Source organism: Aethalodelphis obliquidens, unplaced genomic scaffold (genome assembly GCF_003676395.1).
Source record: "Aethalodelphis obliquidens isolate GAN/ISIS:26980383/991018 unplaced genomic scaffold, ASM367639v1 scaffold59, whole genome shotgun sequence".
Taxonomy (NCBI): domain Eukaryota; kingdom Metazoa; phylum Chordata; class Mammalia; order Artiodactyla; family Delphinidae; genus Aethalodelphis; species Aethalodelphis obliquidens.
Genome location: NW_020838003.1, coordinates 8285993 through 8301040, shown reverse-complemented (window position 1 = coordinate 8301040; position 15048 = coordinate 8285993). Strand labels below are relative to the sequence as shown.

General features: G+C 35.1%; 1 protein-coding gene across 3 annotated transcripts in view; it reads right to left on the bottom strand.

The window, feature by feature from the left end:
• Nucleotides 1-15048, bottom strand: part of CFAP299 (cilia and flagella associated protein 299) — a 601665-nt gene that overhangs the window by 353438 nt on the left and 233179 nt on the right. Inside the window, exon 4 of one of the 3 annotated variants that reach the window (XM_027087436.1) lies at nucleotides 4032-4103. The exons of the other annotated variants lie outside the window; for them this stretch is intronic. Coding sequence (XP_026943237.1) covers nucleotides 4032-4103 — 72 coding nt within the window. The remainder of the gene's footprint in view (nucleotides 1-4031; nucleotides 4104-15048) is intronic. 3 annotated transcript variants of the gene reach the window in all.

The following is a 15048-nucleotide window of genomic DNA, read 5'->3' as shown; positions in this document are numbered from 1 at the left end:
TCACAAGATTTAAGACAGGGACCTGGGGCTCCCCTGGTGGCGCAGTGGTTGAGAGTCCGCCTGCCGGTGCAAGGGACATGGGTTCGTGCCCCGGTCCGGGAGGATCCCACATGCCGCGGAGCGGCTGGGCCCGTGAGCCGTGGCCGCTGAGCCTGCGCGTCTGGAGCCTGTGCTCCACAACGGGAGAGGCCACAACAGTGAGAGGCCCGCATACCGCAAAAAAAAAAAAAAAAAGACAGGGACCTGGGTACAAAAAGTTTTTATAATTATCACTGAACACAAACCACGGGTTTACATTTAGAAAGGATCTTATGTCACTTTTTTAAATTGTATAGTATTGAGAATAAGGTCCCAAAGGACTTTTTAGCTTTAAGTCCATTCTGATAAAAGGTCTTTAAATTGTATTGATTAATTAAACCAACATACTATTATCATTAAGGAACTGGGCTTAGCAACAGTGAGTTTAAGAAAAATTTTAAATGTGAAGGAGAGAAGATGTAAGTGCAAATTACTATAATATAAGGAAGAATGTAATGAGTGTCACAGGAAAGACATGGGATAGAATGGGAGACAAAAACAAGAAGTGGCTATTTCTCTTTAGATATCAAATTAGCATACCATTTTGTTAGAATTTACTCTTTGGGGAGAAAAATAATTGCAAACCATATATCTGACAAGAAGTTCATACCCAAATTATATGAGGAGCTCATGCAACTCAATAGCGAAAAAACAAATAATCCTGTTAAAAAAATGTGCAAACAATCTGAACAGACATTTTTTAAAGCAAACATAAAATGGCCAACAGGTATATGAAAAGCTGCTGAACAACACTAACCATCAGGAAATGCAAATCAAAACCACAATAAGATGGAACCTGTTTACACTGCTGATGAGTATATATATATATATATATATATATATATATTCAGCCATAAAATTATAATTATGAAATATTATTGAGCCATAAAATAGAAGGAAATTCTGCCATGTGCAACAATATGGATGAACCCCGGGAACATTACACTAAAAGAAATGAGCCAGACACAGAAAAACAAGTACTGTATGATCTCAGTTATATGTGAAATCTTAATTAAAATAGCCAAACTCACAGAAGCAGAGTAGAATCGTGGTTGCTAGGGGCTGCGGAGTGGTGGGGTGAGGGAGGAATGGGGAGATATTAGCCATAGAGTATAAGATAAATAGTTATAAGATGTATAGATTCTGGGGATCTAATGTACAGCATGATGACTATAGTTAACAATACTGTATAGTATACTTGAAATTTGCTATGAGAATAGATCTTGTGCTCTCATCAAAAACTGTATGTGAGGTGATGGACATGGTAACTAGCTTGATTGTGTTAATGATTTCATAATATATATGTAGCTCAAATCATCATATTTTACATTTAAATAGATATGATTTTTATTTGTCAATTATATCTCAATAAAGCTGGAAAAAATTGCTCTCTTCTCCTTAAATGTGCATCTTTTTACTACTTCAGCACTATGTCCATTTGGGGTGGATTGGGGGTTCAGATGAATTCAGAGGTATTCATTCCCGTGAAACCAGTGTAATGTCTTCTGTGAACAGAGAGCAGACTCTCATTTCCCTCTGCATCTTGCTGATGTTATTTAATTTTATTAGAGCTTCTATTAAATTAAAGAAGTTAATGTGATCAGAAAGAGGCACTACAAAGGGGAACTGAAATCTCTTCAATTAATAAATTAGATCTACCTCATAAAATATAAAGATTAAATAAATATGCAAATTACCTGAAAATCCACAGATATTAATGAGTATTATTCTGCCTTTTGTAAAGTTTCAAGAAACTTCCCATGGGTAAAATGTTGGCTGGATATGATTCAAAGAAGGAAATAACTACTAAAATGCATTTGGTTTGTTCAAAGACAGTTTAGAATTTTTGGCTTCTTTTCACTTTATCATTTTGAGCGTCATTTATGAACTATTAAAACAAAATCATTATTTAACCAGACAAAAATCCACTAGTGGGCACAGGGATATGGTCACAAAAAGTCACAGAATGTAGCATACAAACAGGCAAATACATAGGCCGGCTAGGTACCACTGAAAAGTTACCAATACATACTGTTATACATAAAATAGAAATTATAAAAAAATTCACTAATGCCATATAAACAAAAAGACAGGGAGAGTTGTAAACATTCAAAGCACCATTAAAAAATCGTCAGACCACTCCTTGATATTTACCCAAAGAACTGAATGCTCACATCCACAGAAAAACCTTCACACAGATGCTTGCAGCAGCTTTATTCACAACTACTAAAACTTGGAAGCAACCAAGATATCCTCCGGTAGGTAAATGGATAAATGAACTGTGGGATATTAATCAGTACTAAAAAGAAATGAGCTATCAAGCCATGAAAAGATGTGGAAGAAACTTAACTGCATATTGCTAAGTGAAAAAAGCCAATCTGAAAAGTCTACGTACTATATAATACCAACTATATGACATTCTGGAAGAGGCAAAACTATGGAAACAGTATAAAGATCAGTAGTTGCCAGAGGCTGGGGGACAGTGGGGAGTGATGGAAAGGCAGAGAACAGAGGATTTTTAGAAACCCATAGAATGCACACCACCAAGAGTTAACTATAATGCAAAGTATAGACTTTGGGTAATCACAGTGTGTCAATGAGGTTCATCAATTGTAACAAATGAACCACTCTGTTGAGGGATATTGATAATGGGGAAGGCCACGCACGTGTGGAGGAAGGGGACATATGGGGAGAAAGTAATAACTATGAATATTATTCAGATTTCTTTTTTTTTTGGGTGAATGCAAATCTTTTATTATCTCAACAGAGATTTGTGTTTCTAGTATACATTTTTAACTATATGCTACCCAAGTAGGTAAAATGCTTTTAGATAAAAGTAAAGCCAGTCCCCAAACCAGGGCTTCTTTTTTTTTTTTTTAACATCTTTATTGGAGTATAATTGCTTTACAATGGTGTGTTAGTTTCTGCTTTACAACAAAATGAATCAGTTATATATATACATATGTTCCCATATCTCTTCCCTCTTGCGTCTCCCTCCCTCCCACCCTCCCTATCCCACCCCTCCAGGCAGTCACAAAGCACTGTAAAATTTTGCTAGTACAAATAATTATAGAAAAGGCAAGAGTCCTACTGATTTACAAAGTCATGTTATTTAACAAAATGTAAACGTTTTTTTCCCCCAAAACAACCTTAAGTGTCTGGATATAGTAAGGTGCTCAAATAGCAAATAGTATAGTTATACAAAAAGCCCTCAGAAACTTTTCCAAGAAATTCATCCCTACATTTCTTTATATTGAGTTATAAGCCCTAATTTAAAAGTCTCACACACTTTGTGAACCTCAAACAATTGAAATAAACTTAAATGTAGGTAATCCCAAATCATTTGTAGAATTAAATTTTATCAGGAAATATTTTCACACGTTTCCTTATTTTCACCTCCTTTTCATCATCCACTCCCTCTCAACCTCTCTTTCTTTCTCTCTCTTTCTGCATACATGTCCACAGATACACACACACACACACACACACACACACACACACACACACACTGTTAGCTTTACTCAGTTGTATATAAGAATTCTAACCCTTTTCTGACCCTCAACATGATTATTCTAACTCTCTATTATTCCTCATTAAACCTCCTGGCTTCATCCCATTAGGTAACACCTGCTTTCTATCAATGCCAAGAAAGACAGGTTCTTTAAATAAACTTTCTTTACAAAATAAGAATAAAATGTAGGCGTTGTATGGATCTTTAAAAAGCAGAAATCTAGGTTCTTTTATTACATCCAAAATGAGTTTTTCTATATGAAAGCCCTCCATTTACTTCATAAAAATTGGAAAACAACAACATCTGTGTATTGCAATAAAAGCACTACTTGTAACTGCCATTCATCAAGCCAGTGAGTAATTTGGAAAACGGTAGCAGTAGACCTTGGAGTGTAGTATATGTAGGATGAAGCCAAAATGTTTTTCTAACTTGTAAAGGAAACTTTTCCACGAGCACTACTTTCTGCCAGTTGCTTCTTCAAGGTATGAGCAGCATCAGCCTCCTGTTGATTTAACTCCAATAAATTGAGAGGAAATCCAAATGAGGCGTATTCCACAGGTTAACAAATGGTCCTATTAGAGTATAATTTGAATCCCACCTTCTGTTATTGTTGACATCAATCATCAATCAGGCATATTGATAATATGAGGATATTGATAAGTAAAATGAACAAAAAATGTGCAACCTGCTATTAATCATTTAAATATTTCATTTACTTTCCTTTCAAGAACCCACTTTCCAATGTTGGTGAAAACAGACATATAGCCCAAAAAAGGAGAGTGAAACAGAAAAAGCAAGAAGCTTATAAATTGAATAATCTACTTCCCAATTTTTTAGGTTTAACAACACTTATGAATGGTATTAAATTTAAGATGGTTCATTTGTGAATGTGAATGTCTCTATGCATTATATTTTGTATGTATATAGAGACATATAGAAATATAGATAAAGAGTTATATAATTATAATGTAGTAGATTCAAAAAGAAATTTTAGCTAGGAAATGTTTTATAAATGTCTACATTACATTCTAATGTAAAATAAAAATAAGCAAAACTACCTCATGTAACCTTCACACTCTTATGTTACATGAGCTTTGAGTCCAGTGCAATTTCCAAGTGGCCCCTCTATGATGGATTCATGATCGTAATTATATTCCTATTCCCACAGTGTTAGGAATACAAAGCAGATATTTCATCTTTACAGTGTTACCTTTCCCAGTTATCTTTGCACCACTTCATGGAAAAACAAGTCCTCCAAACAATCCTCATTCTGGACCTTCCAACACTCATAGCTTTCACTCTGCAGTCAGAAACCAAGCTATGGTCAACTCCTTTGGTTTGGTGAAAGATGACCCAGTGTTTCCCTATTCTAGTCAGAAAATACTGAGATTCTTATATCTGTGAGTTTTTTCTTTCTCACCATTCATTTTTACCTATTTCTCCCATATTTACAGCTCTAACTCCTGGCATCATCAACCTTCTCATCTCCCTCCTCTCCTCCCTCCCTCAATCACTCCTTCCCTTCCTTCTTTTCTCTCTCTCTTTCTATTTCTCTCTCTCTGTGTCTATATCTCCCTATCTCTCTGTCTCCCTCTCTCTAATTCTCTCCTCTCCACCACCTTTTTGCTTTTAACAAATGCTGAACACCTAGACATCCTCATGTAGAGAATACACTGACAAACAAGACAGACACGATCCTTAGGGTGCTTCTTGCTTCTGATCTAAGGAAACAGACATTGAAGGAAAATGCAAGTGTGATAAAGACGTTTAGGGTATGACAGGACCATACAATAAAAATATTTAACATTCTATTTCTTATATTCTTTCTGAGGAAGTAAGAGTCAAGCTGGCCTCTGAAAGATATAAAAATTACATAATATTTTAAAAGTATGCAAATACAAAGATATAAAGCATAGTAGAAAACTTGTAAGTAAAGGCAATCATAATCTTGTCTGAAAGGTCCCTCTTCTTCTCCACTTAGGTAAAGGAAACTGTCCCCAAGAGACTAGCCTTCTTTACTTCTTTCCCTCCCTTTCTACCTCCTTCCCTCCCTTCCTTCTACAAATATTTTCTGAATGCATACTGTGTTCCAAACACAAGAAATATCAAATGACCATTATCAAAATTATTTAACAATTATTATCACCATTTAAATGCACAAATACCCTGCTAGAAGTTTATTTTACAGAAACTCAGTTAAGATAAGGATATTTGTTAGTTCTGTAACAGCAAAAGGTAAAAAGAAAAAAAATTAAATACTTATCATTTGTAGTATGGATTAAAAAATTATGGCATATACACACAATGAAATATTATGCAGCTTTTAAAAAGATTGAGGTAGATCTATATGACCTAATATCACAAGCTAATTAACATATTTTGCTACGTGGAAAGAGCAAGCTGCAGAAGAGTATATACAGTATAATCTCATTAGACTATATATGCAAAAGGATTTCTAAATCTGTATCTGTAATTCCACTTACAAGTGTATTTATAATTCTATATATGTCTATAACTATTGGGTTTGCCAAAAGGTTAGTTTGGGTTTTTCCATAACATCTTATGGAAAAACCCAAACTAACTTTTTGGCCAACCCAATATATACCTGTTTCTATAGTGATGGCCATACATCTTTGTACATCCGTAGAATTTTTCTGGAAAGTTTTACGAGATACTGTTAGTTGCAGAAGGAGTAGTGAGATTGGAAATTGGGACTTTCACTTTTAAAATGTATACCTATTGTTAAGACTTATTTACTTGCTAACACATTTATTTATTTATTGTTTTTTAATTTATTCATTAGGTAGAATAGTTGGGAGCTTCACTGACTCTTTTTTCAACAAGTGGAGTGGCCCCTTTTAGAATTACAAAAGAAAGGCAATTTGGTTCCTGTTGCCCTAAGAGGACTTGTGTGGACTGGCTACAGCTGTCCTTCCCTGGAAGCAGGGATGTTGCCCATGAAACACACAAAACAATACAGCATGACTAACTTTTGTTTAAGTACTCAATATATTAAAATTTTGAAAAGTGTCCTTAAAAATGATAGGTAACAATAGGTGAATCTGGGTAAAAGGTATACAGATGCTGTCTATATTTTTCTTGTGTCTTTTCTATAGTTTAAAATTATTTCTCAAGAAAAAGATTCAAAAACAAAAAAAGAAAGCTGGCATAATGAAGTGTTATCAAGTAGGTGACAAAACAAACTTTTTTTGGTTTTCTATAAAAACAAATAAATGTCCTCTTTTCATTTCATTTGTAGGTTATGTTTAGAGCCAGAATGAAATACCACAAGCAAAAAGCTATTCTTGAAAGAACATTCCTAACATTTGTTTCTATTTCTTTTATTTAAAAGGTAATGTAGTAAATCAGTAGGAGTATTTCATAATGTTATTTCCTCTTGGCTATATAATCTAGTTTTTCAGTTTTCCAGTCTGTATCTAGAGTTAGATGTATTAGTGTAACTTCTTTTATGTTTAAGGAAAAATTATTATTATGGAAACACATTAGGAAAATCATTTTGGTATTTTTCTTCTCCCATTAGGCCACTTTTTACCCTTGGAAAATAAAGTCACAGACATACTTATTAAGCATTTGGTTGAAAAGTAAATGTTGTTCAAAAGAAAATGTATTTGTACAGAAGTATCTCTTCAATGGAAATCATCTAACTCCCACTTTTTAAAATATGAATAAATTATCTTAACATGACCTCAAGTAGGATACAAATAACAATTTCTCTTTTAATTGAGGTATGAATTTTATATAACTCAGCCATGAAAAATGGAGCTTTAAGTTTTTTTCTGTATAACTGAACTTACCTCGTGAGTCCCCATTTCAACTGGTGGCAAAATATGTAATCGTGCCAGTGTAAAATAAACTCAGTTACTTTAAACACTTTCTCTGAGAAAAATATTCTGATGGCTCAGAATTCTCCTCCTCCCTGTTCTCTTTTTGATCCTCCCAGGGTTAAATTTTTCCTCCTGGTATCACACTGGCCTCGGGGGACACGTGTCCAATCCAAGGTCACTGACATCCACCCATTCTGCCTTTCTGATGTGATGTGCAATTCATTCTTTTGTATGACTCATACTTTGATTATTGATTGTTTTCCTGTGTTCACCTTGAAACATGGGTGTCCCTCTTTGCTTCCTAGTTGCCAGTCATGGGCAAACACCACCAACACTTTACAGTCCAGATAGAACATGGGGGTTATCAAGAGAAAACTGACAAGCAGAGAAGCAGCAGAACACACAGCATTCCCAACCCTCAACTCTCATCATCCGCTGCTCATATCCATGTGCACATGGCCAATGTTCCAGCAGAGAGGAAGTTCGCGTCAGTAACACCCCACATATTTGTAAGGCTAAGGGTCAGGGAAATCTATGAGATCTGTATCAGTAGAAACCTCCTCATCAGGGGATGGCCCTGTTAGAAAGGGGCTGCCTCTGGACCCCAGTGACTGTTCTTCTGTTGAACTAACTTACACCTTCTGAGCCAGTTCTCTGCTAAGCAACCAAGAAAGGAAAAGAGGTTAGTCACCAGGGCTGCTGGATTTGTCTCTCATCAACCTAAATCTAATGATTAATTACTTTTTATATTTAAATTTTTATCCTGGAATTCTCTGGCAGAAGGCAAAGATCTGATATTTGGTCTTCTCACCTAGTAGTTCCAATAATTTTTCATTTAGTTCTATTGAACTTTGAAAAAAATGACATCATCGTCCACTATTGATTCTTGGAATTCTTCCTTTCCATGTTTACATATATGTTTTTTATTTCATTAGGTTATTTCTTAAGCTAGAGCCTTTAGGATAATGATAATCGTACGCAACTGCAGTGATTGCCAACATTCTTGCCAGGTAGTCCAACTTTAACAGGTCTGCATCTAGTGTTTCATCCCTGCATTCTCCTCATCTACACTCACTTGGAACCTCTTGATTTTTAAGAAAACTGCCTGTTCTACCTCTTACTCCTCCCTACAGAAATGGACAAGTTAGTAATCCTTGCTTCTCTCAACGAGGTAGAGCTAAAAAAGCTGTAACTGTGAAGTGGTGTAGTGATCCTAGGTAAATGAAAACTCCACTCTGTAGAGCGAACTTTCCCTTTAGACTAGTTGTTCCAAAATCTATCCTGGGAAAAAGAATAGCAATGGCAAGCCCATTTGCTTTCATCCTAAGCCACCCGTTCAATATACATTTATTTATCTGTTTGAAGATCAATATCATTTTCCCATTCTGTCTGATTTTAGGATCTTCTCTAAATCAAATCCAAATTTAGGTGAGGAACAGAGAAATCATATATAATGTCCTCAAACTCCAACAGTATTTATTGTTTATTTATTCATACAACTTACATCTCAAAATGCACAAACTATGGTATATTTTCCATTAAGGAAATTTCATCAAATGAAAAATTTTAAATATCCAAATCAGAGAAACTCAAAATTTAGGCAAAGGTTAAGTTATACTAGCACAAATTTCCACTTTAAATAATGCTGTATGATAAAACAGTGAGATTTAAAGCTTAACCTCTTCAATTTACCTTGTTAGGTAATTAAGATAGCTATAATAACCTGTCACCACTGAGTCTCAATTTCATCACCTGTATACAAAAGGTAACTGAACGTTATTAATCTTTCCTAGTGATGCCATTCTTCAACCCTCTGGGAAGGTCACTACTTTATATAATAATCTTGTGTGTAAATCTTAATAATTAATATTTATTGAGCACTCACTAAGTACATCACACACTCTGTCTCATTTAAAGCATTCCATAATCCAATGACTGAGAGCCACTATCATCCTTATTCCATAACTGAGGAAACTGAGGTACAGAAAGGGCATATCATTTTTCCCAAAGTGCTCAAACTAGTAAATATCAGAGCTCAGCTATAAATCTAAAACCCTGAATCCGGCACCTACTATTTTTTTTAATCACAGAATAAGTCTAAATCCATTTATTAGAAAAGTTCTTCCTTATATTTTGGAAACCCAGAACCATTCCTTTAGGAGCTGTCCATTTCCATGGAAAAACATCTTAAGTTTTCAATGATGAAAAGAAAATAAACAGCCACAGTATTTAATAACTGTCATGAGAGCTACAGTACAGACTTGATGAAGCAGTCTTAATTTTGCCACTTTTTGCAGCTATAAAAGACTTTAAGACAAAAACTTATTTTTTGTTTCAAACCTCATAACAGCACAGGGAGGCCAGTCTGTATTATCATACATTTGCATTTGGAAAATAAATTTACACTGTCAAAGGAGAAAACCGACAAACAGAAGCTGATTAAATACTTGAAAATAATTCAAGTCACTATACCACTGAAGTGATTCCAAAAAGTGACATGGATGTAATATAAGATCCTGAACTACATCAGAACTCCAGGAATTAGCAAAAGGGTAAGAGGGGAGTTCATTCACATAGAGGAAGAGAAAATTTTCTTTGGACTAGTTATATCAGATAATATGTTTGTTTAAGGAAAAATAAACAGGTGGGAAAAAGTTCTGCATGCCTAACATGGAAGGAAAGCATATTTGTGCCTAATATACTGCAGAAACTGTTTTAGTACAGCTCATTCTTTCAAAAATACTGCTCCCATACAGTGGCCAAGGTCAGTTTGAATTTAGGTAATCTGCTATATATAAGTGCAGATCATATATGTTAAACTGATCTCAGAGGTATTCTGACACCCTACCTTTTAAAAATATTTTCTCTGTTTATTATTCATGGATTACTAATTTTTCTCTTTGAGATCTGGTCATCTTTAGCTTTTTGTTTTGTTTTGTATCCCAATTTCAAGTGTATAACATCCAAGTTTCCAACTGATAATCAACAACCTTTATTCCTTCATCACTAAAGGCACATATTATGATTTGGTCACATGCCTTATAAAAACACTACTGTAAATGTTTCAGGAATAAATGATCCCTTGTAATCTAAACACAAGTTTTCAGACCTCAAAGATTTCCTAGGAGTGTAACAGTAGTAGCTTGCAAGATCAGGAGCGGCAATACCTCATTTTACATGAAATTCACAACAACATGGTCATGAGGTACACCCAAGAGAGTTTTGAGTCTGTATTCATTGTTAATAAGCGTCCTTAAATTCAATGCCTCTGCAATTCTGAAGTCCCACTTTGTGGACTAGTGAAAAAAGAATAGAACTGGACATGAGGGCATTTATTTTCTAGACCCCGCTGGCCACAAACTACATGACTTAACCTCTAAAAGACTCAGTGTCCTTGTTTCTCATTACCAAACCTCTGTATGACAGTAGAGAATCAAAGGTGGTTCACAGGATAGGAATATTAGGCATGTGGCTGTAAAGAGTCAAATACTGTCACTGCTGGAAAGAACTTAGAAAAGCACCTTGTAACAAAGAGGTGTCTCAAAGAAGCAATATCACAGGAAACGATCTGGGAACAAATTACGTGGAAAATGAAGAAAATTACAGAGTTGTGGACTCACTAGCAATATAAGTGACAGACCTCTAAGTTAGGTATATGGTGTGATGGCAGGGATCCATAATTTATGTTACACTCTTCATAACATCTGAAACAGTGCATTGCATAAAACAGGCACTTCGTAAATGTTGCAACTGAAATGAATGCATGCTCAGGGACTTTTTCTTCTTGAATTTGGCTGAATAAAAGCTACTCTGCACAGTTTTTACTTTCACACTGTTGGAGGTGGCTGGAGGCCAAATGTGACATTTGGGCATGCATCATACCATCTTGTGGATATTCCTTCTCGCAGAGGTGAAATAAATTGACACTGGAAGTAATTTACTCTGACAAGAATGTAGGCAATATTTCAGCATTAGGTGCCCCACTCAAGACTACCTAAAGTGAGAATTCAAACAAAGATGGCTTCTCTCAAGATTTCCTTCCTAGAAAAGCTGAGGAAATATGATCTGGATGACAGTAAGTTAGACATAGTTGAACAGTTTTGCTCAAACAAGGTTTGAGCGTGGGAGCAATGTCAGCTAGAGGAGGAAGGTTTCTAGTGTACCAAAGATTTCAAGATATGATCCTATAGTATCCAATATTCCCTATTAGTCCCTTGCTTATCAAATCTATAAATGTTGAATGTCTGTATGTATGACAGATAGCTAACATGTTGGATTAATTATTTAGAATTCCAAAGTATCCTGATAGGTTGAGACAAATAACCCAAATAACATGAAAACCTCATAAAATGCTCAAGAAAAAAATATAAATTATTGCTTTTATATGCCAACTAATTAACTCCATTAGTGCAGAATGAAGCATTTGGCTTAACAAATCATATTAAAAAATATGACATTCTGGCTTGCCATAACATTGAACTAAGTTTATGTTCTGCCTTGACTGTGGCATAAGCCAACACAATCATGGGATACACTACTGAAGGTGGTATCCAGATGGCTAGAATCTATAGTACACTCTGCCCTATGTTAGTATGCTGTACTCCACACTAACATGTAACAGAGTACTGAATGTAATTTCATGTGACGTGTTGGCATGCCCCTGGGCTCTGTCTTCAGGCTTCTTCTCAATCTATGCTCATTTCTCTAGCAATAGCAATCAATCACATAACTTTAAGCAGCATCTTGTACGCTGAACACTCCTAAAACTTTAACTTCAATGCTGACCTCCACTTGGAAATCCAAATTTTTATATCTATGCCTGCTTGGCGTCTTTGTTAGGATGTACAATAGGTATCTCAGTGGAACTTGACCTCTACTTCACACCATATTTGAAAAAGTAATTGCAGGTAAAATATACATCTAACGTAAACATTAAACAATAAAACTACTAGAAGATAACATAGGAATATATATTTATGATCTTGGAATAGCATAGATATCTTAAACAGGATAAAAAAAAAAGCTCTAGCCATAAAGGAAATGATTAATAAATTAGACTACATTAAAACTAGGAACTTTCATTAAGAGAGCAAAAAGTCAAGGTACTGAGTGGGAGAAGGTATTTCCAGCACAAACAATCAACAAAGACTTTTTATCCTGAATATATGGAAAATGCCTTAAATCAATTAGAAAAAGGCAAAAAACTACAGCAGAGAAATGGAAGAGTCTTGAACAGACACTTCTCGGAAGAGGATATCCAAATGACCAATGAACACGTGGAAGACCTCATCAATAATCAAAGAAATGCAAATGTAAACCACACTGAGATAACATCACGCACTTATTAGAATTTCTAAAATCAAAAATTAAAATAAATGAATGTTAATGAGACCGAGGCAATAGGGACTCTCATACATGATTGCTGGGAATGTAAATTGGCTCAATCACTTTGGAAAGTGTTTGGCATTATCTACTAAAGCTAAACATATATATAACTTATTACCTGACAACTTCATTTATAAGTATATATCCAATAGATGTAGAAATATTCATGTACATATGCACACAAAGGCGTGTGCAAGAATGTTCATAGCCCCATAATTCTTAGCAGTCCTAAACTGTAAACAATCCACAGTCCATAACAGTAAAATAGAAAAATAAATTGTGTAATTATACAGTGAAAAACCACAGAAATGAAATACTATATACTACAACTACACACAACAACATGGATGAGTCTCACAAACAACATACTGAGTGAAAGACCTCAGACAATCCGGTTTTATTTACATAAAATTTCAAAAATGACAGAACTGTTCAATGGTGTTAGAAATTAGAATATGATTATATTTGGGGGTAGGAGAGTAGTGAATAAATGGGCACAGAGGGGGCTTTTTTGATATCTATAATGTTCTTTTTCTTATTCGGGGTATTGATCAAAGGGTTTGTTCATTTATGGCAATCTATGAAGTGGCACATTTACAAGTTGTGTACTTTTATATGTATGTTATAATTTAATTTTAAGAAGTTTGTTGAGGGACACTGAAAATTAGGGAGTTTCAAGAAAAAAATCGGAATACTGAATGTTTAAATAAAGAGTGATTGAAGGAAATAAAAAAGTTAACTTAAAAAGGCCAGAAAATGTGAAAGAAAAAAAATGAAAGCTATCCTCAAAAATCAGTGTGGCAGCAGCATTATTTTATATTATTCCAGAAGACAAGTAACTAAGAGGAGGCAGATTTTTCCCAGCTCTAACTGTTAGACTCTGAAATGTAAATGACAACCTACAGAGAAATGAGCTCCCTGCCAATGAAAGTATTTAAACTATTCTGTCAGAGAAGCTGAAAAAGGGATTTCCATATTGGAAAAGGGTTGAACAAGATGCACTCTGCTCCCTTCATTTCTAAGATGAAGTTGGTGTTCATGATGGTTCATGATGAAATTGGTGTCAAATATATCTTGTCTTTCTCTCCTCCCTCCCTCCCTTCTCTTTGCCCTCATTCCACAATCCCTCTCTGTCCCCCAGACTCTAAAAAGATAACAATAGAAAATGAGATCTTTTGTTTTCCTAATTCTATTTCCTTCAGGTGAATCACACAAAGACTGGTAAGTGCGATGGCAGCCCTCACCATGGGCCAGATGTAGAGTGCTACATAGTCCGTGCCCTGCCAACTTCACTTCTCCCAAAAGAGAAAATATTTTGGAACTGGATGTTTCTTCTCCCCAAATATTATACCAAGAATCTTTAAGAACTCCACTACCTCAGAAAACACACAAGTAAATACATACATAATAAATATTTCAAACCTGACTACAGATGCCAAAGTGGTATACAGAATTCTTTCAACAATACCTTATCCCTTAGGTCTTCAGAACAACAGCATTTGGTTGAATTTTATATTCATTTCAGCATATTAGTTCTCAAATAATTGAGATGTCGTTTTATTTTTAACCCCAATCCAATAAGGTAGAAAGCATTTAATTAAGAAGTCATCTTAGTTCTGGCCTATCAAATAACACCTATTGCAAAGCCACACATACACACAAAGTGTTGAACAAGCCCCCTCAACATAACGCCCGAAGAGTTCCTATATAATTTGGTGTATATATTACATTTCTTAGTATTCCTAGAAATCTTTAAAATATGGGAAAATGTGCTTTACCAAAAATTACATTAATAAATGAACAGAACATTTTCTTGTATAATTTAAAAATTATACATCTATATGAGCACACTCTGCTCATATCAAACGTTAGATTCTTGGTGGTGAGGATACAGTGGCATAATTCTGTTTTAAAAAATAAAGCTCTGTAACTATCAAGGATTAAAATATACCTGTCATTATTATTAAAAGAGAATCAGGTATAACTGGGCCTATTCACAAAGGAGGAAAGGAAGAATGGATGGCAGGAGGGAGTGGGGAGAGAACTGCACCCAAGTAGGGAACCAGTTTTATCAGCCGAGCCTTGGAGAAGCTCAGAACTCAGAGATTCCACTTACATAAGTGCCAAAGGCTAAGAAGTGAGCTAGAAACAAGAAAGACAGTCAAAATATACTCCACCTGCATGAACACAATTATCAGTAGCTAGACAGTCATGATCCTCAAACACCCA